We start from the raw sequence: 12,907 nt of genomic DNA on the forward strand, positions 1-12,907 counted from the left end.
TAGCTTAAGCCGCGACTTAGTCCGCGTGGACTACGCAAATTTTGAACCCCTATTTTACCCCCTTTGGGATCGAATTTTCAGAAATCTTTTCTTAGCAGATATCCACGTCATAATAGCTACCAGCATGCCAAATTCAGCCCGATCCGTGCAGTAGTTTGAGCTGTGCGTTAATAGATCAGTTAGTCCGCAAATCCAGTATATCTTTACACATATCGGAAGTATTCAGTCATGCGGCGCGCACAAACTGTCCAAACACATCGGTCAATCTGTGTATTGCAGGCACTCAAAGCGATATTCAACTCGCGGCGTCACATAGCGGCGGAGGCCGAAGCCAACAAGCCTGTCTCCGTGGGATACCCGCCCAACGCGGCGTTAGCGGCATTGAACAAACACGCCACCGATACTCTGAACCCGCGGGAACTTATGGTAAGAACCCATTTGCTCATAGATATGACTTGCACAATGTATGTATCAGTCTCGGCCGGTCAGTATCAGCTCTGTGAGCAATGACCTTTCAGGTCCAGTTGTACGATAGGCGGTTAAAGATGTTAAAGTTACTGATCAAAGTTTAACGGTAATCGATAAAAAATAATTTTGACAGCCTGTCATGCAACTGGTACTTAGACTTGTCAATTTAGTTTAGAGATTTGTATCAACTGAAAAAAATGAAAGAGAAGTAGTGTTGTTTAAGGCTTGTAGTTTTTTCAGTTTGCTTAGCTTTGATAAATAAAATCGGTTGATAACCGATTTTTCGCTATGTAAATACGTAGAGAAAAATATGTTGTATTGCACATTCAAATTATTGCTTTGCAAATATATTTAGCGTATTCTATATTATATGTGCAAACATTACATTAAAATTTCAACAAAGTTAGACAATATGGCCATTTCTGTTGTACACTCTCTAAACTCAATTGATACGTCTAAATCTAATGTTATCCTTTTCCGAAGGGAGCGTTTTGAAAGGGATAGCAAGACATTTAGAGTTGCCATTTGTATTTAGTTTGAGATTGTGTACAACAGACTTAGCCACGACGGTAGGTACTAATTCGGTTGGACAAATTCTCTAAACTATTTAGTTTATAGTTAGATAGATATATCTAAAAGTATTGCTGCAGAGAACTTTAGTCAAAGTAATTTAGTTTAGAGAAATACACAACTGCCTTAGTATTTTAAAGAAAGAAAGAAAAACGTTTATTTCCTAAATTGTGCCACACATTACATCTTATACTAGGTAAGAGTTGGTTATCCCTAGGTATACATACCTCAAGCAGAAGAGGCTCCGGTTTCCAGCATCAATTACGATCTCAATCTGTTCATTTAATATACCTATTGAATGTATATAACATATGTTTTGTTAAAAGGTTTTTATTAAATAAATACTAGCCCAATCTGTTAAAACCTAACACTGGGTCGTGACTTAAAGTCCATTTGTGTAGCCAACGCATATTTCAATGTAAAATCCACTTGTGGGTAGCAAAGATATTATATTAAGAGCGTTGAAGCATGAGCTTGGAACACAAGTTTAGGTATTTACCCGAGGTTCTTTGTTTGTTTCCGTGAACGGACGTACCCAGCGCAGTTTAGTTTATAACAAACCGTTTTGATCCTAGACGATTTTCAAACAGATTATTTTTTCAATATTTTTAAGTATGTGGTGTTAGTTTGTCGTTTTTTTCAAAACAATGATGTTTTTTAAAACAGTGTATTGTCTTTATAGATTAAGTACGAGTGAATAAAACTTATAATTGTAGTCAGTACTTAATACTAATCTTTTATATACTTGTGTAAGTATAAGAGAGTCAAGAAATTATACAAAATTCAACTTTCCTTATACATATTTACAAAAATATGGTTCCCTTATCATGCACAGTATAAATAGTTACACCTACTATAATAATTTTCACACATATATTTATAAAGGCTAAAATAAATGTGAAATCCGTCTAAAATTTAAACAGTCTTAAATATTTAATTTGCAATATTATCAAAAATATAATGCAATGCTAATACTCATAAAGACATTGAGCATTTTTATTTATTTATGGTCCTTTACAATCTTTTCAAATTTTATTGTTAGTACTAAATCGTACTTACCGTAAGCGCAAGACAATGGACAGTACAATGAAAGGGATTAACAGGTACAAAAATGCAGATGTTACACTTGAGTAGGTATTTATTCATCAAAAATAAGTGCATTGCTACACGAGTAAGCTAGGGATACAAAAACAAAATAAGATAAAGTTCAAAACTAAAAGTACAAAAACCCACCTACTACTTTTAAAGACTTCACCGCAGATGATTGATTTATATTTGAATATGTATAAATTATTATATACATGTATTCGAAATTTTCATAGTAACTGCTATGATTTGATATCAAACTCGATCCATCTATTTCAAGTTTATTTTTTCTCGATATACATTTCTTTTTCATGTCATGTGTAGGTAAACCAATTTCAATATACTTTTTGGGTTTTGTAGGTTATATCTCTTACATTCGTTTTGATTATGATAAGTTCTTTTATGACATATCGGAAAATTTTATGACATATGACAATATAGCCTCTAACACACGGAATGGTAAAGCGAAGCCAAAGAGAGATCTCATTTATCAAAATTTAATGTGCAGTTTGGCAGTAATAAGTGAATCGATGAGCCAATAAACAAACAAATACGCAACACAACACGTGACAGGTTGTGATGGCAATCAGAGTGAGGACGCCCCGCACACCCACACAATCCCTGGGCTAATCCGGTGCGGGATAGCGCGGGTGACGTGCGGGTGTGCAGAACGTCCCCCGCCTCATACCTCGATTGCCATCTCGACCTGTCACGTACTATACATTGCTCCCGAAAACTCAGTCCTCTCTTAGTTACATACTATAATATTATAAATGCGAAAGTGTGTCTGTCTGTCTGTCTGTCTGCTACGCTTTCACGGCTCAACCGCAGAACCGATTTTGATGAAATTTGGTACCAACTTAGGATATTTTCCGGGAAAGGACATAGGCTACTTTTTATCCCGGAAAACAAACAGTTCCCCCGGGATAGCACGCTGTGTTTCACGCATTTGTCGTTCAATAACGCCGCAACAGAGCTACGGTTTGACGGCATTTTTTGCACAGACATAATTGAAGACATAACAAGTGATACAGAATACTTTTTTTCCAAAATAAACAAACAGTTCCCAAGGGACAGCACGCTATTTTTCACGCATTTGTCCTACAATAACGCCGCAACAGAGCTACGGATTGACGGCATTTTTTTGCGTAAACATAGTTGAAGACCTTGCAAGTGATATATGCTACTTTTTCCAGAAAAAACAAACAGTTCCCACGGGATAGCATACTATTTTCTCGTATATTTGTCGTTCAATAACGCCACAACAGAGCTATTTATTAACGTCAATTTTTTGCATTGACATAGTGGAGGATCTAAAAAGTGAAATAAGCAACTTTTCTCTCTAAAAATCAAACAGTTCCTGCAGGATAGCATGCTATCGTTCAGGCATTCGTCATTCATTAACGCCGCAACAGAGCTACAGATTGACGCTTTTTTTGCAAAGACATAGCTGAGAACCTAATAAGTAATAAATGAGACTTTTTCTGCCGAAAAATATGGACACTTCCCGTGGGATAGCATACTATTTTTCACGCATTTGTCGTTCAATAACGCCATAACAGAGCTACGGATTGACGGCATTTTTTGCACAGACATAGTGAAGAATCTAAAAAGTGAAATAAGCTACTTTTCTCTCTAAAAACCAAACAGTTCCTGCAGGATAGCATGCTATCGTTCAGGCATTCGTCATTCAATAACGCCGCAACAGAGTTACGGATGGACGCTTTTTTTGCAAAGACATAGCTGAGAATCTAATCACACTAATATTATAAAGGAGAAAGTTTGTATGTGTGTGTGTATGTTTGTTACTCCTTCACGCAAAAACTACTGGACAGATTGGGGTGAAATTTAGAATGCAGATAGATTATACCATGGATTCGCACACAGGCTACTTTTTATCCCGGAAAATCAAAAAACTCCCACGGGAATTTTAAAAAACCTACATCCAAGTGAACGAATTCGCGGGTATCAGCTAGTCACATCACACTAATATTATAAAGGCGAAAGTTTGTATGTGAGTGTGTGTGTGTGTGTGTGCGTGTTTTTGTTACTCCTTCACGCAAAAACTACTAGGCGGATTGGGCTGAAATTTAGAATAGAGATAGATTATACTCTGGTTTAGCATATAGGCTACTTTTTATCCCGGAAAATCAAAAAGTTCCCACGGAATTTTTAAAAAACTACATCCACGCGAACGAAGTCGCGGCCATCAGCTAGTAAGTAATAAATGCAACTTTTTCTCCCGAAAAATATTATATGAACACTTCTCGCGGGATAGCATACTATTTTTCACGCATTTGTCATTCAATAACGCCACAACAGAGCTATGAATTGACGTCATTTTTTTAGGGTTCAAGCAAAAACGGAACCCTTATAGGATCACTTTGTTGTCTGTCTGTCTGTCTTTCCGTCGTGTCTGTCAAGAAACCTATAGGGTACTTCCCGTTGACCTAGAATCATGAAATTTGGCAGGTAGGTAGGTCTTACAGCACAAGTACAGGAATAAATCTGAAAACTGCGAATTAAAAAAAATGTTTCAATTTTCAAACTAAGGTAACTATACCAAGTGGGGTATCATATGAAAGGACTTTACCTGTACATTCTAAAACAGGTTTTTATTTATTTTTAAGCATAATAGTTTTTGACTTATCGTGCAAAATGTTGGAAAAAATAGCCGAGTACGGAACTCTTAGTGCGCGAGTGTAACTCGCACTTGGCCGGTTGTTTTGCATGGACATAGTCGAGGAAAAAGTATTATAGACTACTTTTCCTTTCAAAAAAAAACAAATAGTTCGCGCAGGATAGCATGCTAAAACACATGATAAAATAACTTAGGCATTGCATAAAATATTGTAACAAACCTCAATTATTATTAAAACCTTGAATCACGCGAGTGATGCCGCGGGTAATAACTAGTTCAAAAATAAAACCATCATAAAGATCCACGAGGGATGACCACGTGCAAATGATAGTAATTATCCTATTGTTTCAGGTGTTATGGTAGAGTGTACAATGTATACAACCAAAACCTAAATACAAAATACCGTACTAATGCTGTAAAAGACAATAAACTAATGCTATTATGCAAATGAAAAAAAAGAAATCATAATGGAATACAAGAAACCGCGCTAATGCCATAAAAGGACGATGAATCATCAAAATTTTATTTAGCGGCTAGGACAAATAGCAAGGCTATTGGGATATAGCATTGTCAGCCGGTAATAACTGTAAAACTATAAGCCTTTAAGAATATTTGATTCTGAAAAATTATAATTGTAGTCAATAACTAATTATACAAAATTCAACTTTCCGTTTATTTAAAAACATGGTTTTCCTTATCACAAACGGTATAATGAAACCTTGAGTATTGAGTTTTACATATTTATAAAAGCTCTTGAAATAAATGTGAAACCCATGTAAAATTTAAACAGTTAAAAATTTATTTTTTAGAAATTATTAAAAATATAGATCAATGCCACTGCTCTGATAGGCATTGATCTATTCTCTACCGAAATCGCGTTTTACATTTTTTTTCAAATTTTGAAAATTAAATTATTCCCTTTCAATGACAGGGAACAATAGATACCAATGCAGCTATTTGCTCGAGGCAATACTTATTTATTAACTAGCTGATGCCCGCAGCTTCACCCGCGTGGATTTAGGTTTCTAAAAATCCCGTGGGAACTTTTGATTTTCCAGGACAAAAGTAGCCTATCCGTAATAGCCCGTCCCCGGGATGCAACGCATTTCTGTACCACGTAAAAAACATCTAAACGGATGATCCTTTAAAAATCCCGAGGGATCACCAGGATTTAGGAATGCAATTCCTTACAGCATCATATAAACACAATTTAAAAATATACAAAAAGTTTTAATCTATCTTTAAGAAAAAATAGCGAGTATTAAAAATACCTAGTATTGAGAAGTGATAGTCGCACTACAATTTCAGGTAAATCGTAAATAATCCGATAACAATTGCTAAGCAAACAAGCGTTACGTCCGTTCTAGGAAATTAGTATCGGCCGAGGCCTCTCCGAATTTCCTAGTTCAATTTACTATTGCTTGTTGCACGGTTTTGTAGTGTGTTTCAAGATTATTTTTTGGAAACAAATATTAATTAAATTTAAATATTTTTTTTCTGTTTATATTGCAAATATGTTCTTCTTTAATGAGTACTTAGTTTTATTTATAAATGAAGAAAAATAACCCACCTAAATGACAGTTTTATGTGTCTGTAGTTTTATGAAATTATGACTTTTTTGTTTGAATTTTTATAATGTAAAAAATGCCAAACGAAAGATTTGGTTCTGTCATCTTATTAGTTCAGGACCTTTTCTTTGGTAAATATATCTCTTTGTGAGAATCGACCAAGTAACTTTTGATGTAGTGAACGTCAAAGATGACACGAAATCCAAAATTCAGTAATAGTCTTTTGGTATTTTAGGCAATAAAAGATAAACTATGAATAAATTGCAAAATGTTGTCTGTCAATTTAATAAAACAGGAAATATTCTACAAAGTAGTATATACATGTTTTACATAAATGCAGTGTTTAATAAAATATAGGGGGGCAAAATGGCTTAAGAATAGCTCATGCCGGTTCAACACTCTTAACAGTGGTCTCTCTGTCATTCTCTTCATACAAACGTAGTTTCATTCTCATTTGAATATTAAGCAACCAAAGACACGTTGAAGAAACTAATATCTGTGTTTGTGGTTTGCCAGATTTCCTTAAAAATGAAAAATGTCATGTCAATGTGAGAGTCACATTTCTTTAGATATTGTTATTCGTAGACTGTACGTTTGTACGGAGCGCACTGGAATAAACCCCTCTTAGATTGAAATCATAGAGCGCACTTTGACTTTACTCAGGCTTATGTTTCAGTTAAAACGAGACAGATTTATGCCAGCGGTATAACGCTGTCTCGTTTTAACAGTGTCTTAAGTCTGAGCAAAGACAAAGTGCGTTCTATAGATCTCAGCCTTAATGTGAATCACTGGTGCTGTGCCCACTAGTCACTAACCCGCGCGCGCGCGCAGCACCGGGACGATGTGAGTTGCACGCCGGACCAATTGGTGAGATTCGTTTGCATTGCTTTGTGACGGGGCTGAGGACACAAACACCTCGACGAAACGAAACGAAACAAGATAATTTTTGGATACATATCATGAATTGCGAAACCAGCGGGATTCGAACCTCTGCCAAGATGTCTGCCACTTGGAAACTAAATAAAATGCTGGCAATATGCCTTACTTTTTTTTTACAACCTCTCAAAGATACCGTAACGTTTTACTGAACAGTGGACATCATGTATAGATATCATATAAATGGTTTAAAAAATATAAAAAAATATTTCCCCACTTCAAAAGGTGTTTTAAATAATATTTAACTTCTCAGGATTTTTGAAGAAAAGTCTTCATTGTCTCCACTAATAAATTCTATAAGAAACTCGGTATCAGTGACCCTTGTTGCGGCAATGCAACGCATGCGTTTCGGATGTCTTTCCGTTCCACCACCAACAAACACCAGCAGAACACAAAAACCGGCCACTTCTAACAAAAAAAACACTCCAAAAAGGCATAACACGCGCGCCAGCAAACGCCACCACAGAAGAAGTCCTGCCAAACCTTTGAAAGTGTAAAAACCATAGGAGTCCTGTACTCAATAAAAATTTCCATACCCCTGCCAGGTTAGCCCACTTCCATCTTAGACTGCATCATCACTTACCACCAGGTGAGATTGCAGTCAAGGGCTAACTTGTATCAGATAAAAAGTCCTGAAGCCCCGTTACGCATGCGGTCACCGCGCACTAGCTGTTTTTTGTCAATGTTGTCCGTCGTTTGTGTTTTTTTGCAGCTTACTGTGTCATAACTCATAACACTCTCGAATACTTATTTTCATTACATTTGGTGTGTTCCCATTCCATTAGATGAGCAATAATAAAAGTTAGAAAGTTGGGTGAATTTTCTTCGTCATACAACGGCAATACACGAACAGTGTGCGAACGAACACGGTTTTAATTTCGCAACGTTTTCAATTGAAGCGCCTGGCTGTAGATATTATATGGACAGCAATACTTTAAGGGGCAAGCGACGGGTCTGCCCGCGAAATTCAAATTTTATTTAGTTTTTCGCAATTTGTAAACTAATACGAACGGTCCAGTTTAAGAAATTAGCTCTAGTGTCGACTAATTTGTGAGTTATAGTCGATACTAGAGCTAATTTCTTGAACTGGAGCCTTTCAAGTAAAGTTTTTTATATAAACACGCGGAGATGATACTGCCATTGTCGCAACTAGAATGCCATACGCCTACTTGTTAAATACAGTCGTAGTTTGAATCAGTCAGCCATGACGCTTTAAGCTGTCCGTGTATGGCCGGCCATAAGCAAGTACCCGGCAGGAAGATTGCACATCGCACATTAAATTAAAATTCGTTTCGTTCGAGTCGTTCGACGCGTGCGGATCGGGTAAGTGTGCGTTGGCCTTAAAAAGAAATTTCGGCTTCTTAGGGCGTTATCTTTGTCAGTCATAACTATGAGATGTGTCATTGGTTTCGATAGAGAACAACGCTCCACGAATCCGTTTTTTTTTTTCTAAAGTCCGATGTATCTTTGATGCCGAGTAATGTTAATGTTTTTCATGTAAATGTCATTCACCACTTTTTTATTTTCAAATACCGAAATGCTTAGTTTTTGTATCTGTGTTTTAATTCATCGTAATATGCGTCTTTTATAAATTTAAGGATTGTCTTACATAATTTATCCGAAGTTATTTCTGAAATGTCCACCAGATTTTTTTTTAATCATTATTATGATTGAAAAAAAATCTTAAATTAGTTAGCAGTAGGCTATTAATGTTAAAGATATTTTATGAAGTGTTTATTTTGATTTTTAATAATACGAATATTGTAGCGTACCTACTAACATTAAAATGAGGGTGGGATTTGTGTGATTTTGATGAACTTATAAAAAAAATTGTTGCTTTTATTTGCTTAGTGTGCGTCCGCGTCCTTGTAATGTGCTATCAATGTTTCTCAATAATAATATTATGTTATTAATTTATCCTAGGATGAAAACGAGGGCCCGGTCACGAAAAGTATACGGCTTACAGCTGCACTCATATTGAGGAATATCGTTATTTACTCCAATACTGGTCGAAGGTAAGGAAATTAACTTGTGCATACTTTTTTTTTTGTTTCTCCTCGAGACGGAGACACCCATCGGTTGAGATGACGACGATAGAACGATACGCCCTTTTTCACTGAACCGATTATCAGATAACGTTAAATTCAGCAGCGAAGGAGCTTTATAACTTACTATCTCCCTCGGTCTGGGTTGGATAGAAACAGTTTAAAAAAACATTTATATTTAGAAAAGGACTATAAACATGGTTAAAACTGTTTTTTTTTTAACTTTAAACATGTTGTCAAACACTTTCTTTATAAATTTGGTTTTAACAATCTATGCCATAGACTAAAATCTTCTTCTGTATAAATGTCCGCTAAAAGTCCTACAAATCGGATACTGGTCATTGATTAATCTTTTTTTTTTACAGACTGCTCCGTTCATTCGAAGCGCATCTAGCAGTAATAGCGCTCAGCAACGTGGAAGCTTCTCGAACGATCGCTCAAGTCCTGTACGATATGAACAACATTTGAGAATCGCTCGACGGACTGCGGTCCGCCAATAACTAACTGACTGTTGTTTTATATTGTGTGACGCAGTAAATTAAAGTTTTATAAACCACGGTTAATTCGGCATACTTAGTGGTAAATAAATTGAGTAAATGCCCAGGATCGTGTTTTGGCGGACTGAAGGAGGCGTGAGGGAATTTCTACCGCGATCATACGTTTGGTTGATGAGTTGACCCTTGTTTCACACGATGCGCCTTTCTCCCATTACAACGCTTTTTGTTCAAATTTTTGGCCGACGCTATCTTTATCGCTCTCTCTGTCTCTAAGAGGATTTGGCCCATGGTTGAGATCTATAAAGCGCACTTGGACTTTGCCCAGACTTAAGACATTGTTTAAACGAGACAGCGTTATATCGCTGGCATCTATCTCGTTTTAACTGAAACTTATGAGCAAACTCAAAGTACGCTCTGTCAGATCTCAGCTTAACACTAAAAGCTACCAATGCCAGTCTTGCTCCACGTGTCGTGTATTTTTCAAAAATGTTGATAAGTGAGTGTAAAAAATCTGTCACAGTAAAATGGACCTAAACTCAATTGTTTTAAAGTTTGAATTTGGCCATTCATGACTTCAGTCTAGTATACTAAATGGGGTAGCATACTTTGTAGCATTTAATATTATCGTCGATTAGTGTCGCAAATTATTTTTACACTATTTAACTAGGTTAATATTAAAAATTAAACGTAGAACAAAAGTTGTACCTATGTACTTACCTACTGATTAATATAGTATTTTCCTAATTCTAATAAAAAGATAATCATCTCTACTGTGTACTACGGTAAAAGTTTCATCAAAATCCGTCCAGTATTATTTGAGTTAAAAAGAGCTCCTGTCTTAATACATGAGATGTTACGAAAAACTTTGCAGTTTTTGGACTTATTCCGTTTATTCACCCATAAACAACCACCCTAGGGTGTATACTCGGAAACGTGTCCGTTCTATCTTCCCTGCACTGAAAATGATATACAAATTCGCCGTGTGGCCACCCCACACACCAAAACCAACACAAGTTTCCGAGTACCTATACACCGTAAGGTGACTGTTTTAGGCCGAAAAAAGAAAAAAATCGTTTTTTATTTATCCCTTGCCATGTTTTCTTAATACTTCTCCGAGTATACACCCTAGGGTGACTGTTTTAGGGTGAATAAATGGGGAAAAGCCGTTTTTTATTCATCCCTTACCATGTTTTCTTAATACTTTTGTAAATGACAATAAGTAATATTGTGAACTGTAAATTAGGTGTATCAGCATTATTAACAGTGACAGTTCGAATTTACACATTTTGAAGCTCAAACAATCAGTCAAGCTCATCCACGGAAAGAAGTTAGTATAACGCTCTCTCTGTTACGTAATTCCATACAAATGACAGAGACAAAAATCTGAGTGGGCGTTTAGAACCGCCCACAGAATTAACAGCGTGATTAGCGTTAATCATTTTGAGTCCCCAACCATTCACTATAATATAATATATAGTTATACTGACTTATTTTTATGGATAGTTATATAGAACAACTAAGTAATAAGTATATTAATTAAATATTAATAGATCTGAAGTGAACTCCCTGTACAAAACAACTGTCCAATGTGCAACAATTTAATCAGTGATGTAGCTACCGATAATGTTTCATTGTATTGATTGTATGTTGGTACAGCAATACGTAATATTATGTAAGATAGAGAGTTATAAGGAAAATTTTGAAATAAATAAACTTAATATTGAATGTTGTGGTATTTTTTTTATTTAGCTTCCTTACTTAAATCGACCCGCAGCTGTTGTATGCGTGAGATAATAATAATTGATCGCTGCTGCTATCAATTATCACAGCACGTGGGCGTTAATCTGCATGAGTCAAAGTCAAAGTCAAAATTTTATTCAAAGTAAATACAGTTGTACACTTTGAATGAGAGGTTATAGGCTCCGTAGAGTATAAATGTTCCTTGGTTATAGGGTACTTACGCAAGCGGAACCTGTTCTATGAGTGGAACACAGTACCTATAGTACGTGGCCCCGTGCTAACCCGGAGCGGGATAGCGCGGATGACGTGCGGGGCGTCCCCTCGCCTCATGTCCCGATTGCCATCTCAACCTGTCGTGTACACCTACCTATTCTTTCTTTTCTTGTTTGGAGGCATTTGAAGTGCCAGACCAGCATTATGCACTTTGCCAATGTCTAAATAATACTTAGCTCGAAGGAGCCACTAAGGACATAGGTCGGTAAAAATGTGCCAATTTTCTGGATGTTCTATATCTAACTAGGTGATGCCCGCGACTTCGTCCGCTTTAGGTTTTTCCGTGGGAAATCCCGTGGGAACTCTGATTTTCCGGGATAAAAGTAGCCTATGTGCTAATCCTGGATATTATCTATCTCCATTCCTTTCAGCCAAAACCGTCCAGTAGTTTTTGCGTGAAAGAGTAACAAACACACACACACACACACACACACACACACATACACACAAACTTTAGTGTGATGTGAAGTGTGATAGAAGGCTACTATTTCTGAGTGTTATTAACCCCCGACCCAAAGAGAGGGGTGTTATAAGTTTGACGTGTGTATCTGTGTATCTGTGTGTCTGTGTATCTGTGTATATGTGTATCTGTCTGTGGCATCGTAGCGCCTAAACGAATGAACCGATTTTAATTTACTTTTTTTTGTTTGAAAGGTGGCTTGATCGAGAGTGTTTTTAGCTATAATCCAAAAAAATTGGTTCAGCCGTTTAAAAGTTATTAGCTATTTTCTAGTTTTCTTGTAGAAAAGAAGGTTAGATAACCCTTAGGTTCATAATATTCAAGTGTCAATTGACAAATGTCAAGCTGTCAAGGAGGACGTTGCCTAGATATACATAATTATTTATTTGAAAATGATTTGTCGGGGGTGTTAAAATTTTTAATTTACACTTGTGATGAAAGAAGTTGAAAGAAAATTCAATAGCATCCTTTCAGTAGGTACAAATCTGTGCATAGTTGAGATTATATCTGGGAACTTAGGAGTTGCGAAGTTTTTGCAAACAAAAGCGATGTCTTAGTTTGTTTTATACATCGATGGTTTTATTCAATTGAACTTGGCAAGAAAGACAGATTGGGTAAGTTTT

The 12,907-nt window shown here is 36.3% G+C and overlaps 1 protein-coding gene across 10 annotated transcripts in view; it reads left to right on the forward strand.

Moving 5' to 3' along the window:
* LOC123876384 (AT-rich interactive domain-containing protein 2) overlaps window positions 1–11,537 on the forward strand; it is a 39,876-nt gene extending 28,339 nt beyond the window's left edge. For 8 of the 10 annotated variants that reach the window (XM_045922603.1, XM_045922607.1, XM_045922612.1 and 5 more), the window contains 4 exons: window positions 280–426; window positions 7,141–7,200; window positions 9,193–9,284; window positions 9,680–11,537. In XM_045922603.1, the coding sequence (XP_045778559.1) occupies window positions 280–426; window positions 7,141–7,200; window positions 9,193–9,284; window positions 9,680–9,782 (402 nt within the window). In that variant the 3' untranslated portion in view covers window positions 9,783–11,537. The remainder of the gene's footprint in view (window positions 1–279; window positions 427–7,140; window positions 7,201–9,192; window positions 9,285–9,679) is intronic. The other 2 variants (XM_045922610.1, XM_045922613.1) reach the window with 1 other exon arrangement.
* Window positions 11,538–12,907: the final 1,370 nt, after the last annotated feature.

The sequence above is a fragment of the Maniola jurtina genome, chromosome 21 (assembly GCF_905333055.1).
Source record: "Maniola jurtina chromosome 21, ilManJurt1.1, whole genome shotgun sequence".
NCBI lineage: Eukaryota > Metazoa > Arthropoda > Insecta > Lepidoptera > Nymphalidae > Maniola > Maniola jurtina.